The sequence below is a fragment of the Capra hircus genome, chromosome 13 (genome assembly GCF_001704415.2).
Source record: "Capra hircus breed San Clemente chromosome 13, ASM170441v1, whole genome shotgun sequence".
Classification (NCBI taxonomy): domain Eukaryota; kingdom Metazoa; phylum Chordata; class Mammalia; order Artiodactyla; family Bovidae; genus Capra; species Capra hircus.
In genome coordinates, this window is record NC_030820.1 from 52,072,904 (window position 1) to 52,088,851 (window position 15,948).

Consider the following 15,948-nt stretch of genomic DNA (forward strand, 5'->3'; position numbering starts at 1 on the left):
GGGCTGGTGCTACCATCTCAAACTCAGGCCTGGGACTCATAGAAAAGGCTACTCTTGCTTGAGCTCAGCTGGCAGGCTTAGACTGACATCATGATTTGTGGGGAATGACTGAACATGAGGAGGGAACTTTCACACTGACATGTGTCCCAGGTTGAGAGCTCCTGCAGCACCACTGTGGTGAGTGAGTGAGGATTGTGCAGGACCAGTGTTCAACAGCAACCCCATGACTCAGGAGCCCAACACTAGTGCCAGGGACTTCCCCAGAAGCTGGCCCATTCTCCCATTTGAAAGCAGAACTGAAGCCTTCACATGTAGTGAGTCCAGTAGCTCTTGGGCAGAATAGACCACTCAAGCCCCAGAAATTTGAGCTCAGATGGTCTCTGTTTTGTCTGAAGACACAGGAAGAAACTCCATTTACCTTGTACATAAGGTTGTCTAATCTAGTACCAGCAAAGTTGGAAGGGCCACGAGAAGCCCAGGTTTCCATTTTATTGATGGAAACTGAGACCCAGAGAAAACAAAAGAAGGACTTCCTGCTTGGGGACAGATCGGAGCCACAGCCTATGAAACTGAGCAGCTTCCTCGGTGGGAACAGGCTGGAAAAGAATGCAACTTCTGTGTTGTTTTTTTTTTTTCTCCAGAAGATGAGTCAGGAGCAGGGAATGAGGCTATTATGTGATAATTATCTCCAGCATGCCCCAGGGCTGCTTGGTGGGTGTGGAGAAGGGCTTAGGATGTGGTGAGTGTTCCTGGACCCTGGGTCATGGGATCAAGCCCTGAGGAGTCCATCTCAGCATCCTCTTTCCCTGTCACAGCCCAAACCGGCTCCCACCAGCCTAGGGGCATCTGTAGGCTCATCATAGGGAGTGGGGTGCATTTGGGGTTGATGAATAAGAACTGCCGTCATCACTATCCTCAAACCTCAGAGACTGTCTCTCTCACAACTTCTTGCCCAGATCAATTCCCTCAGCCAGATTCTCAATGGAAACTTGATCATAGTTCCAGCTTCATACATCCAAGAGGTGGCTCATCTGCTGCCCCAATGTTAAGAAGTCTTTCCTTCTGCTGAACCAAGGTTTGTTTTCTTACATGTTCTCCCCACTTGTCCCCACTCTTACCCTTACGCCCACAGAACACACCTGTTCCAACTGCCCCTTGATGATTTTATAGTGCTATTACTGAGAAGTCCTGACCTGTCACCCCCTCCAGTTCTACATTTGCCCAATGGCATCCCACTCCAGCACTCTTGCCTGGAAAATCCCATGGACAGAGGAGCCTGATAGGCTGTAGTCCATGGGGTCGCTAAGAGTCAGACACGACTGAGCAACTTCCCTTTCACTTTTCACTTTCATGCATTGGAGAAGGAAATGGCAACCTACTCCAGTGTTCTTGCCTGGAGAATCCCAGGGACGGTGGAGCCTGATGGGCTGCCATCTATGGGGTCGCACAGAGTCGGACACGACTGAAGCAACTTAGCAGTAGCAGCAGGAGGTTACAGATCTGGTCCCTGGGTGATCCGTCCCTGGAGCTGCTACTTAGATGATCTAAGTCACCTGTACTGGTCAACATTACTCTCCTATGACTTGGTGGGCTGATGGTCAGGGCTAGGGGCCAGGACCCTACAGGGAGAAAGAAGCAGGTCTGAAGTTACAGCCAATTCTTCCCTAGGAGAGTCCTCCCCAGCCCTCATGGGGACTGATGGACTCAGGGGAGGGGAGTTCTATGTATGGGGCAGCCCAAAGCAGGGAGATAGATGTATATGTAGGAGGATTTCTGAGCCCATCAAAATAAACCCAGTGATTACCTCCTCCATGTGCTCAGCTTGAATTTTCCTCTCTGAGACATAAGTTTCTGTCTGCAGAAAATCATCAAGGCAGTGGGATTATAGCTGTTTGCCTACACATTTCTCTCCTCCACTGAAAGGTAAGCCCCATGAAGGCAAGGTCTGCGTCTCATTCTTTGTGGGTTGTTAGAGCCTGGCTCAGGGCCCAGGGAATAGTGGATGATCGGTGAACATGGCTGGAGTTGGGATAAGAGCAGCTGATGCTCACAGCTTCCTAGCGCGGCCTCAAGGATCAGCATCCACGCCTCTCCACCTGCGCTTGCCCCGGCTGCCCCACCCATCCATAATCCCTCCTTCTCAAGCTGTCACATTTCAAAGCCTGCCCTTCCTTCCAGACTTCCTTCCCTCTGCGGCCCTCCTTCCCTTCTCCATCCCAACTTCCTCTCTTAGCCTCCTTCCCACACTGCATAGTGGTTAGGAGCCTGATTTCAGAGGCTGTGTGACCTGAGGCAGGTGACTGACCCTTTCTGAACTTCAGTTTCCAGATGAAAATGGTGGTGATAATAGCTGCCTCCTTGGGTGGTGAGGATTAAATGAAATAATTCACACAGAATAATTAGAAAAGCACATATGAGGTGCTCAGTAAATGTGCATGTTATTAATCATATTATTATTGTTATATTTGCACAAGAACTCCTGGCTGCCATTCCAGGGTTCTGATAATCAACGCAATTCTGAATCTTTCACTTATTGGCTATGTGACTCTGGATAAATTAGTAGACCTTTCTGAAGTGGCTTCCCTGGTGGCTCAGACAGTAAAGCATTTGGCCTGCAGTGCGGGAGACCTGGGTTCGATCCCTGGGTTGGGAAGATCCCCTGGAGAAGGAAATGGCAACCCACTCCAGTACTCTTGCCTGGAAAATTTCATGGACTGAGGAGCCTGGTAGGCTACAGTCCGTAGGGTCGCAAAGAGTTGGACATGTCTGAGCGACTTCACTACTTTCACTTGGCAAGCAGTGGTGGCTCAGAGGTTAAAGCATCTGCCTACAATGCGGGAGACCTGGGTTCAGTCCCTGGGTCAGGAAGATCCTCTGGAGAAGGAAATGGCAACCCACTCCAGTATTCTTGCCTGGAGAATCTCATGGACGGAGGAGCCTGGTGGGCTATAGTCCATGGGATTGCAAAGAGTCGGACACCACTGAGCAACTTCACTTTCGCTTTCTGAAGTAGATTTCCTTACCTGAAAAGTGCCAGTAACAATACTTTCCTCATAGGATTTTGGGGGAGGATATGATTAAATAGGGTAATGGGGAAATGCATTACCTAAGTCTGTAAATTCTGAGAGTGAAAGGAGAACCCATTAATAAACGCCCTAGGACAATAAGCTTCAGCCAGGTGAGTGGTCTCCTTACTTAGAAGGTACTTAGCACAGTGCTTGGTTCACAGTTTCCAGATCTGTAGATGGGGTTTTATATCATCACCTCTTCCTTTCTCCCCCACCACTTTGGCCCTCTTCTCCCAATTCCTACACACATTGTTTTTCTTTTTGTTCCCTCTTCACCTCTTGCATAAATTACTTCATGGTCCCAAGAACCTGAGAACATTTTCAACTGTTTGACCCAACCCGTTACTATGGAGAAATTGAGGGTCAGTGGGAGAAGGGATTTCCCTGTTGCATGGGGATCAGCATGTCATTTCCCCTGCTCAAGAGCCATCAAACCCACAACCATTATGCTGGCATTCAAGGCACACCTACCACTACCCCCCCTGCCAACCTCGCCTTCTGCTCCCCAGCCCACTTGCTCACCAGCTGGCCTAAGGAAGAGTTCCACTTAGAGAGAAGGGTCCGTGTACAGAGGACTGCCTGCCAACCACAGCCCTAGCTCACTCCAGCTGTTTTTCCTCTTTCCCTTGGGCGACACCAAGCAGCTGATGATGCTCTGCTCCCCGGATCTCTGCTCCAGCCAGGGGATGGAACTCAGTGAGACCAAACCCAGGAGTCTCTGCTAAAGCCAGCACCATTTCCCAGACTCTGGCCTCCACATAATTGGTTTTTAATGGGTCCCATTATGACTCTATCCTTACTGTGCATTATGGGTGCCTGACCTTCGCACTAAGGGATTGAGGAGTTGCTGACCTCAGAAGTTGCTGACCTCTCTCTCATCAGTAGGCAGTGGCCCATCAACTCCAACCCAGTGTCCCAGACAGACAATCTCCATAGAATATCCTTAGAATTTCTGAGCTGAAAGATTGTTGTAATTCAACAATTACAAAAAGGGTCCGATTTCATTTGCTAATCAACCAGTAGGGACCACCTGAAGAACTATGTTGAGAATTCTGGGGCCACATCCAGGCTCTTGTAGGGAAGAGCTCTGGCATCAGCTAGAGATGTCTGTCAGGGACAGTATGAAGGAGGGTGAGAGGAGGAGAGGCCTGCAGGCCACAGACTTTAGATCCAGGGTCTGAGATCTCAGTCTTTCACACGCAGATTGCATAGTAGGCTTGGTCTACCGCTCTCAGGAGCAGGTTCCCAAGAAGCCAGAAGGACCCAAAAGATTGGGAAACTGAATTCAACCTACTAGTCAACTTATATACTAGGCATGATGGATCAAACCTTGATATTTTACAGGTGGAGAAACTGAGGTTCAGAGAGAGGAATGATCACCTAGCAAGTTAGTAATGACCTGACATGGAGCCCCCAGTCCCCAACTTTGCTCATAGAAGGATCCTTTCTCAGCAATTAAACTTGGCCAGATTTAAGGCTGATAGTATGCTAAATACTGAGGGAAGAGGGACCTCTAGGTGAGTCCCAAAATATACATCCTGAAGGAAGCAAAACCAGTATCTCTCATCCAGGACTAGAGAGAGAAGCCGCCCCAGCTCTTGAAACTGAAGCCTGGGGTAGCAAGGCCTGGTCATCAGAGAGCAGACCTTCCCAAGAGCCAGAAGGGCCCAGGATGCCAGTAATGTTCCCAATTGCCAGGCGACAATAAGAAGAGGAAGTTCAAATATGATAAGGAAATTAAAATACCAGCCTTGAAAGTCAAAGAGTAAACAGGACTTGATTCATATAATTGTTACATAATACTGAACAATCGAAAATAGAAACATAGAAACATCTTTTAAAAACCTGTGAAAACAGGCTCCCTGCTTCCGCTGACCTGCTCATCACTGGAGCCCAGCTCCCAGCACAGAGTAGGTACAAAGCAATTATTAACTAAAAGACGTATTCCTGGGGAAGGTGGGGAATCTGCCTCTCCCTGTATTGGAGCCCCAGGGGGAGGCACATGTTCTGAGCGTTATGTTGACAAGGGCCCACATGAGATACTGCTGGGGCTGTGAATACTTGGTCTCATCAGTTTCTCACTGCAGGCCTGTGAGATGATCTGAATTATAATACCCATTTTACAGATGAGAAAAGTGGAGGCACCAAGGGCAAATTCTCTTGTTCACACTCATATTGTTCTTTTCACCTTGGCTAGAGCTGCACTTACCCTCAGCTCTCTGGAGTGGGGATTAGAAGAGGATGCAGCCCATGGGTGCCTCACTCTCCTCACCCAGCCTGCAACCCCCAGCTCTGCCCAGACATGCTTCTGGATCCTTGTAATGTACACAGAGTGTGAGAAGATCTCAGACCTTCTACACTTCCCTTTCTGCTCCCCCTCCTCCAGTCAGTCCCACAGCATGTGTTGGGGAGGCCTGGCCCCAGTTCAGGAAGGACTTGCTTGCTGGGTGGTTGGGGCAGACTCTTACTGTCTCTGGGCCTCTACATCCTTATGAACATGAGGGAATAGCTCATGGACTGGCCAGCACCATGGTGCTAAGAAGCAGTGACCCAAGTGTCTTTCCACAAACACCTGCTTCCCAAAGTTCCTCTCATGGGCCTGGTGCCCCAAGGCCCCAAGGCCCCCAGGCCCTGCCCACTCACCTGCCATGACAGGGCTGCCCAGCTCCTTGCTTCCTCTGCTTGGTGGTGTGTGAACCGTCAGGACAGCGTTTTTGAGCAGCCAACCAGACCCACATTAACAAGGCAAGTGTTGGGACACTCCTAGACAGGACAGTCAGAATTCAGAAGGAGGCGTGGCCCTGCTACCCCAGCCGTGACACCTATGAGGCACCTAATCACCCAGTAATTGCCTTGGTTTGCACCTAGAATTTGTCCAGTGTGGGAGGGGCTCCAGCTAAGAGGCTTCCAAATGTAAAGTTGAGAGCCAGACTGTGAGAGAAACAATCCCACAAGCCTGGGAACAAGTTTTATGGTCTGCTGTTCTTACAAGAAAACAGAGGCTCAGAGAACGGGCCCTAAATGTATGTGGCAGAGCAATGTACCAGTTGCAGAGCCGAAATGGGCCAGGCCTCATGGCATCCAGTCCAGGGCGGTTTTCTCCCCTCCTGGTTGAAAACACAGTTCTCCTTAAAAAAAAAAAAAAAAAAAAAAAAGCCAGAAAGAAAAACACCAATACAGTATACTAACACATATATATGGAATTTAGGAAGATGGCAATGACGACCCTGTATGCAAGACAGGGAAAGAGACACAGATGTGTATAATGGACTTTTGGACTCAGAGGGAGGGAGAGGGTGGGATGATTTGGGAGAATGACATTCTAACATGTATACTATCATGTAAGAATTGAATCGCCAGTCTATGTCTGATGCAGGATACAGCATGCTTGGAGCTGGTGCATGGGGATGACCCACAGAGATGTTATGGGGAGGGAGGTGGAAGGGGGGTTCATGTTTGGGAACGCATGTAAGAATTAAAGATTTTAAAATTTAAAAAATAAAAAAATAAAAAATAAATAAATAAATATTCAGCAAAAAAAAAAAAAAAAGAAAACACAGTTCTCTCTTTTGTGGGCTCCAGAAGCGTCTACAAGAGCTGTGACCTACCTTCCTCTCCCAGGGATGTGCCCCCACCACGCCAAACCCTCCTACACACTTGCACGTTCCCACCGGTAGGCTCAGCCTCCACAGAGGAGCCCTTAGGTTCAGAGGAATAAACTTTAGATCCAGCTGGCCCAAGTTTGAAGGCCAGCTCCTGCCCCTGGTCACTCTGATCCTGCAGAGGTCTGTTATCCCCTGAGTCTTAGTAAAATGAAGACAGCAACCTCTCTTTATCTGATGACTAAAGGAATGAGAGGGGAAACTCTGGGGCAGGGCCTGGGTGCTTGGAGAGCCTGGCTCACTGGTCCCCTGCTCTTACAGTCTCCCATACTTTGGAAGTTGAACCATTCCTGAGCTTGTCTGGCCCTTCAGTGTTGGGATCTCTGAGCTCTGTAGAACAGAGGTGGGGACATCATGCTGCCTGGGCAAATCTACTCTGGGGATTGAAAGGAGACCCTTGGCCTGAGTTCTTGTGGGATCTTCTATCCTTTGGACTCCTTGCAGGGCCTCCCTGTGACAAGCCAACTGCCTGGAGTGGTGTCAACCTAGGCTTTTGGGAGGAAGTGAATAATAAAGAGGGGAGAGGCCCTCTGGTTCAAAGCAAGGCTAATTCACTGATCTTTGTGAGCTGGCTCCAGCCTGGAACTTAAAGACCTGAAAGCCGCAGGTGCCCCATGACCTTGGATAGGACCTCTCCATCTGAGAATGCTGTCTTCCCACCCTGTGAACTAAAAAGGACTTGGCTAAAGTATTCTCAAAGGCATTTCTAGCTCAAAGTCTAAGATTCTAGGGCCCAAAGACTCTAGACTTGTGTGGAATAAAATGGGGAGAAATTTATTTTCAGGGGAGCTGGGAGAGGAGTTTCTCTTTGTTTGGAAGTGCCTTGAGAGGAGGCTCTGGGGCCATCAGAGGCCAAGTAGGGTGGTTCAGGGAGGAAAGAGGAAGTGGGAGGGAATAGACTTCCTGAGATGGGCACAGACGGGCAGGCAGTGGTCTATGCCATGCACCCTTGCTCCCCCGTTGCTTGTGTGATCATCATTTGGGAAAGTGTATAAAAATCCCAAGGTGTTTGATGTGGTTGGTTTTCTTACAGAAAGTGGCCAAGTGGTTGCGTTCTGCCTGCTGGTTTGATGCAGGCCAAACATCTTTATGGGCTCTTTGCAGGCTCACATGCCTTTAATTACTGACATCTGGCACCTGGCTCCTTCTCTTACGCCCTGCAGCCTGCTGCCCTGGGTGCTGGGCAGACCTGGGCCCTCCGAAGCTGTTCTTCTGCCTATATAGGGTCAGACTCCTCCCTGCTAATGACAGTCTCACTCGGGGCCCTTTTATCTTTCATCTTGGGTTTGCTTGCCTGGACTGGGGCTTCCAGAAGATGACAGGGCATTCCAAAATCGCACCTTCAACAAACCCAAACAATTCATTGTTAGATTTAGGGGAAAGCAGCCTGGCAGTAGAGCCCTGGGATGAGAGCCAGGAGACTGGGTTTTGTATCTCTGGGCCAAACTGGCTGTGTGGCCCACAGCAAGTCACTTACCATCTCTGAGACTCTGTGTCCTCATCTATGAAATAAGGGTGTGAGCTGGATCTTATTGGTTCTAACATTCTCTGATTGTAAATGATCAGACTAGAGATGGCAGACAGGAGCCAAAGATTGGGAAAACTCAGGATACTCCAGGGTCTACCATATAGCGGGTATTTCACAAGCTAAAATCTGTGCTATGGAACAAATATGCTTTAAAATAATTTAAAGCTCAACATTCAGAAAACGAAGATCATGGCATCTGGTCCCATCACTTCATGGGAAATAGATGGGGAAACAGTAGAAACAGCGTCAGACTTTATTTTTTTGGGCTCCAAAATCACTGCAGATGGTGACTGCAGCCATGAAATTAAAAGACGCTTACTCCTTGGAAGAAAAGTTATGACCAACCTAGATAGTATATTCAAAAGCAGAGACATTACTTTGCCGACTAAGGTCCATCTAGTCAAGGCTATGGTTTTTCCTGTGGTCATGTATGGATGTGATAGTTGGACTGTGAAGAAGGCTGAGCGCCGAAGAATTGATGCGATTGAACTGTGGTGTTGGAGAAGACTCTTGAGGGTCCCTTGGACTGCAAGGAGATCCAACCAGTCCATTCTGAAGGAGATCAACCCTGGGATTTCTTTAGAAGGAATGATGCTAAAGCTGAAACTCCAGTACTTTGGCCACCTCATGTGAAGAGTTGACTCATTGGAAAAGACCCTGATGCTGGGAGGAATTGGGGGCAGGAGGAGAAGGGGACGACCCAGGATGAGATGGCTGGATGGCATCACGGACTCGATGGACGTGGGTCTGGGTGAACTCTGGGAGCTGGTGATGGACAGGGAGGCCTGGCGTGCTACGATTCATGGGGTCGCAAAGACCGGGCATGACTGAGCGACTGAACTGAACTGAACTGAAAGAAAACTATACTCATAGAAAATCCAAGCAACACAGAGGAAGAAGAAAGCATACATGCATATTGCCTCAAACATATGTAAAATAAATTTACATAAATCCCATTGTCCAGAGAAGCTTGTTTGTTGCCTGCGCTTTATGCTTAACTGTATAAATGCTCACGTGAGGCTTTCTTTTCAAATCACGGACTGCACACGCACTGTCATCTGCAGTGGTGTCTCTTGCGTGAGTATACAGAATTTAGTTAAGCCTCCCCAAATCGATGGGGATTTAGTTTGTTTCCAGTATTTTTGTCCTTATAAAGAAACATAATACGATTTTTCCTGGTATTTGTGAGTGCTTCCTGTTTCAGTCTCCTTGACTGAAGAGCATCTTGAGGGCTTTGGAGTTACCTGCTCCCAGCACCAAACCCTAGATCTGGTGGAAAGGAGGTCCTGCTATGTAGCCCTGTCCTTTTGGTGGTGGTAGTACAGAAAAACAGAGGACTCTTGGTGGGCCTTGGAGAATGGGGAAGAACTTTCTCCAGGAAGCGAAGCAGCTAGAGGTCTAGGCAGGGCTCCTGCCCTTTAAGCAATAATGGATTATCCACATGCTTGAGACCAGCAAAATGTGAGCACCAAAAGCAATGTAAAAAATCATTAACAATTTAAAAAATCAAACTGATCAGCTTGAGAAAAATAATTTTGTTGGGTTTGTTTAATTTCAAATTTACTTGTGTTTTAGTTATAGGGATATTGGGAGGGCATCATGGCTTTTCCAGGACTCAGGGCAACTATCTGGCCCTGCCTCAGAGAGTGGCAGAGACACAGCTGAGAATCTGTGAAGGTGGTCTGCAGACTAGCAGCATCAGTATCACTTGGGAGATGGTTAGAAATGCAGGCTCCTGGGCCCTACCCCGGAACCCCTGAACCAGAATCTGCATTGTGACAGGTGATTTGCATACATCCTAAAATTGGAGGAACTCTATTCAGACCTTCCCTGAATGAACAGAATTGGAGGAATTCTATTCAGACTCTATTCAGGGGCTTCCCTGGTGGCTCAATCAGTAAAGAATCTGCCTGCAATGCGAGAAACCTAGGTTCCATCCCTGGGTTGGGAAGATCCCCTAGAGGAGAGCATGGCAACATAGCCCAGAATTCTTGCCTGGAGAATCCCCATGGACAAAGGAGCCTGGCTGGCTATAATTCATGGGGTCGCAAAGAGCTGGACGACTCAGTGACTAAGCACACACAATTCAGACCAGCTATTCTCAAAAGAAGGTCCAGGGTTCCGAGGACTCTTTTGGCTAATCTGCATGTTCAAAACTATTTTCATAATATTAAAACTTTCTGGGGCCTATTTCACTCTCATTGTCTCATGAGTGTACAGTGTTTTCCAGAGGCTACATGACATTGCAAAAAATTGAATGCAAAAGCAGATATGAGAATAGAGCCTTCTATTTAAAAAGATTTGCAAAAAGAGTAAAACAATGCTATTTTTATTATTTTTTGTTTTTGAAAATTTAATTATTTTTCATAAATATGTGTTATTTGTCTTAAGATGCAATGAGCTTATTAGTTTTTAAATGAGTTAATGAATAAACATTTTATAAGTTTCTCAGTGTTAATTTCCAACTTCGTAACTATCCAGAAATATAACCCACATAAACAAGCGCTCTTTGGAATTCTCAATAATTTTTAAGGGTATAAAGAGGTCCTGAGACCAAAATGTTGGAGAACTGCTGGACTAGAATATGGTTCCCCTCTAGGATTTCAGTTCTGTCCCTCAAGAGAAAAGCCATAAACTGACAAATCAGAGAGGAGGGGCCTGAGGCCACACCCTCAAGTCAGGATGAGGCCATAGGACAGACAAGTCCAGGGGCAGCTGTGCTGTGCTTGGGGCAGCCCACAGAGCGCCCTGGTGCTGGGAATCTTCATTTCCAGAGCCCCGTGGCTCCAGCAAATATGGACAGGTGCTGCTCATGGGTAAATCCAAAGGTCTGAGCAGTCAGCTGGAAATATGAGTCCCTGTGTGCTTAGGATAGAAGTTACCTCCACTGTCTTGGGAACTCGTCCTCATAGGATCATGGGGGGTCAGCGGAACCCACCAAGACTAGACCTGGACTGGTCTGGTGGCAAGCCATCCCTTCCCCTCTCTGGGCCTCTGCCAACCCAGCCTGTAAAATGGAAGATGATTCTGTTCCCCTCCCAGCACTGGGTGAACTCACTGGACAACTAAGACTGTGAAGCTCTAACTCATCGCTGCAGCACCTCCTCCTAAAAGCAATAACTGTGGTGATGCAGAGTTCAGACTCTGAGAGGGAAGTTCTTGCCCAGTAAGAAAGCAAGTTCCTCTTCTACTCTCATCAGGAGAACTTGTTACTGCCTGCTGTGTGTGGACCAGCAGCTGCAGGGCAAGCCAGGAGGTTAGAGGTGGCCTTACCTGGCCCTCAGTGTCCAGGTAATACCCTGTTCATCCATCTGTACTTCTGTCTAACATCACTGAAACCACCAGGTGGTGTTTCAGGGGGCTCCAAGGAACTCCACTCCTTTGTGCTTCAGTGAAGAAAGAATTCAGCAAGAGGCAAAGAGGAATTTGTTAGAATAGGGCACTTGTGAGGCTTACACGTGGGCGGGTGAGAGGGTGCCTTACCCCGACAACTTAGTGGGCTACAGTTTTATAGTCAAAGGAAAAGTGGGGAGGGGGAAAAACCCACTTTCTTCCTGATCTTTGAGTAGATGTCATGCTTCTAACATCAGCTCCTCCCCCAGGTCAGGCAGAGGAGCATTTTTGTCTCTACGTGGTCAAGCCAAGACTCTCATGGCTCTATGGAAAAATTATTTCAGGTCTCAGTACAACGAGCATCTTTTATTTTGAAATATCAGCTTTCTATAAATTATTATTTTATGCATGCAGAGAGCATGTCCAGGGATTATCAAGTTCCTGAGCTCACTGGGCAGGATGTGGGTCTCAGGCCACCATTATTTTACTGTTTTACAATATGTCTCAAGCGTCATGGTTTTGTTGCTGAACAAACCTGCTAGGTTTTGTGGTTAAGTAAACCTGCGGCGGCCGGGAGGAGCTATCCCATGCCTGAGGTCGGGGCGGCGGCCCAGAGGAGCAACCCCACATCCAAGGAACGGTGGCTGTGCGGGCGCAGGAGGGCCAAGAGGAGCTACTCCACGTTCAAGGTCAGGAGGGGTGGCAGTGAGGAGATACCCTTCGTCCAAGATAAGGAGCAGCGGCTGCACTTTGCTGGTGCAGCCATGAAGACATACCCCATGCCCAAGGTAAGAGAAACCCAAGTAAGATGGTAAGTGTTGTGAGAAGGCATCAGAGGGCAGACACACTGAAACCATAATCACAGAAAACTAGGGAATCTAATCACACAGACCACAGCCTGGTCTAACTCAATGAAACTAAGTCATGCCGTGTGGGGCCAACCAAGATGGGCGGGTCATGGTGGGGAGGTCTGACAGAATGTGGTCCACTGGAGAGGTGAATGGCAAACCACTTCAGTATTCTTGCCTTGTGAACCCCATGAACAGTATGAAAAGGCAAAATGATAAGGTACTGAAAGAGGAACTCCCCAGGTCGGTAGGTGCCCAATATGCTACTGGATATCAGTGGAGAAATAACTCCAGAAAGAATGAAGGGATGGAGCCAAAGCAAAAACAATACCCAGTTGTGGATGTGACTGGTGATAGAAGCAAGGTCCGATGCTGTAAAGAGCAATATTACATAGGAACCTGGAATGTTAGGTCCATGAATCAAGGCAAATTGGAAGTGGTCAAACAGGAGATGGCAAGAGTGAACGTCAACATTCTAGGAATCAGCAAACTAAAATGGACTGGAATGGGTGAATTTAACTCAGATGACCATTATATCTACTACTGTGAGCAGGAATCCCTTAGAAGAAATGGAGTAGCCATCATGGTCAACAGAAGAGTCTGAAATGCAGTACTTGGATGCAATCTCAAAAACAACAGAATGATCTCTGTTCGTTTTCAAGGCAAACCATTCAATATCACAGTAATCCAAGTCTATGGCCCAACTAGTAATGCTGAAGAAGCTGAAGTTGAACGGTTCTGTGAAGACCTACAAGACCTTTTAGAACTAACAACCAAAAAAAATGTCCTTTTCATTATAGGGGACTGGAATGCAAAAGTAGGAAGTCAAGAAACACCTGGGGTAACAGGCAAATTTGGCCTTGGAGTACAGAATGAAGCAAGGCGAAGGCTAATAGAGTTTTGCCAAGAGAACACACTGGTCATAGCAAACATCCTCTTCCAGCAAAACAAGAGAACATGGACATCACCAGATGGTCAACACCAAAATCAGACTGATTATATTCTTTGACCAAAGATGGAGAAGCTCTATACAGTCAGCAAAAACAAGACCAGGAGCTGACTGTGGCTCAGATCATGAACTCCTTATTGCCAAATTCAGACTTAAATTGAAGAAAGTAGAGAAAACCACTAGACCATTCAAGTATGACCTAAGCCAAATCCCTTATGATTATACAGTGGAAGTGAGAAATAGATTTAAGGGACTAGATCTGATAGATAGAGTGCCTGATGAACTACGGACTGAGGTTTGTGACATTGTATAGGAGACAGGGATCAAGACCATTCTCATGGAAAAGAAATGCAAAAAAGCAAAATGGCTGTCTGAGGAGGCCTTACAAATAGCTGTGAAAAGAAGAGAAGTGAAAAGCAAAGGAGAAAAGGAAAGATATAAGCATCTGAATGCAGAGTTCCAAAGAGAGATAAGAAAGCCTTATCAACAATCAATGCAAAGAAATAGAGGAAAAGAACAGAATGGGAAAGATTAGAGATCTCTTCAAGAAAATTAGAGATACCAAGGGAATATTTCATGCAAAGATGAGCTTGATAAAGGACAGAAATGGTATGGACCTAACAGAAGCAGAAGATATTAAAAAGAGGTGGCAAGAATACACAGAAGAACTGTACAAAAAAATCTTCACGACCTGGATAATCACAATGGTGTGATCACTCATCTAGAGCCAGACATCCTGGAATGTGAAGTCAAGTGGGCCTTAGAAAGCATCACTATGAACAAAGCTAGTGGAGGTGATGGAATTCCAGTGGATCTCTTTCAAATCCTGAAAGATGATGCTGTGAAAGTGCTGCACTCAATATGCCAGGAAATTTGGAAAACTCAGCAGTGGCCACAGGACTGGAAAAGGTCAGTTTTCATTCCAATCCCAAAGAAAGGCAACGCCAAAGAATGCTCAAACTACCACACAATTGCACTCATCTCACACGCTAGAAAGTAATGCTCAAAATTCTCCAAGCCAGGCTTCAGCAATACATGAACCGTGAACTTCCTGAGGTTCAAGCTGGTTTTAGAAAAGGCAGAGGAACCAGAGATGAAATTGCCAACATCCGCTGGATCATGGAAAAGCAAGAGAGTTCCAGAGAAACATCTATTTCTGCTTTATTGACTATCCCAAAGCCTTTGACAGTGTGGATCAAAATAAACTGTGGAAAATCCTGAAAGAGATGGGAATACCAACCACCTGACCTGCCTCTTGAGAAACCTATATGCAGGTCAGGTAGCAACAGTTAGAACTGGACATGGAACAACAGACTGGTTCCAAATAGGAAAAGGAGTATGTCAAGGCTGTATATTGTCACCCTGCTTATTTAACCTCTATGCAGAGTACATCATGAGAAATGCTGGGCTGGAAGAAGCACAAGCTGGAATCAAGATTGCCGGGAGAAATATCAATCACCTCAGAAATGCAGATGACACCACCCTTATGGCAGAAAGTGAAGAGGAACTAAAGAGCCTCTTGTGAAAATGAAACAGGAGAGTGAAAAAGTTGGCTTAAAGCTCAACATTCAGAAAACAAAGATCATGGCATCTGGTCCCATCACTTCATGGCAAACAGATGGGGAAACAGTGTCAGATTTTATTTTTGGGGGCTCCAAAATCACTGCAGATGCTGACTGCAGCCATGAAATTAAAAGACGCTTACTCCCTGGAAGGAAAGTTATGACCAACCTAGATAGCATATTCAAAAGCAGAGACATTACTTTGCCAACAAAGGCCCATGTAGTCAAGGCTATGGTTTTTCCAGTGGTCAGGTATAGATACGAGAGTTGGACTGTGAAGAAGGCTGAGCCCCGAAGAATTGATGCTTTTGAACTGTGGTGTTGGAGAAGACTCTTGAGAGTCCCTTGGACTGCAAGGAGATCCAACCTGTCCATTCTGAAGGAGATCAGTCCTGGGTGTGCTTTGGAAGGAATGAGGCTAAAGCTGAAACTCCAGTACTTTGGCCACCTCATGCGAAGAGCTGACTCATTGGAAAAGACTCTGATGCTGGGAGGGATTGGGGGCAGGAGGAGAAGGGGATGACAGAGGATGAGATGGCTGGATGGCATCACCGACTCGATGGACATGAGTCTGAGTTAATTCCGGGAGTTGGTGATGGACAGGGAGACCTGGCGTGCTGCGATTCGTGGGGTGGCAAAGAGTCGGACACGACTGAGTGACTGAACTGAACTGAAACCTGCTTTCTTGAGTAATCATTAACTTACAGGGGTCACCACATTTTTCTCTACTTACAATCCCTTAGTTGTTCACTTCAGTCCAGTTCAGTTGCTCAGTCATGTCCAATTCTGCGATCCCATGAATCGCACCATGCCAGGCCTCCCTGTCCATCACCAACTCCTGGGGTTCACTCAGATTCACATCCATCGAGTCAGTGATGCCATCCAGCCATCTCATCCTCTGTCATTCCCTTCTCCTCCTGCCCCCAATCCCTCCCAGCATCAGAGTCTTTTCCAATGAGTCAGCTCTTCGCATGAGGTGGCCAAAGTACTGGAGTTTC

At 47.1% G+C, this 15,948-nt stretch overlaps 1 protein-coding gene across 2 annotated transcripts in view; it reads right to left on the minus strand.

Moving 5' to 3' along the window:
• The window catches only part of TGM6 (transglutaminase 6), a 36,059-nt gene extending 30,190 nt beyond the window's left edge, over positions 1 to 5,869 (minus strand). For both annotated transcript variants that reach the window (XM_005688224.3, XM_005688223.3), the window contains exon 1: positions 5,712 to 5,869. In XM_005688224.3, coding sequence (XP_005688281.2) covers positions 5,712 to 5,718 — 7 coding nt within the window. In that variant the 5' untranslated portion in view covers positions 5,719 to 5,869. The remainder of the gene's footprint in view (positions 1 to 5,711) is intronic.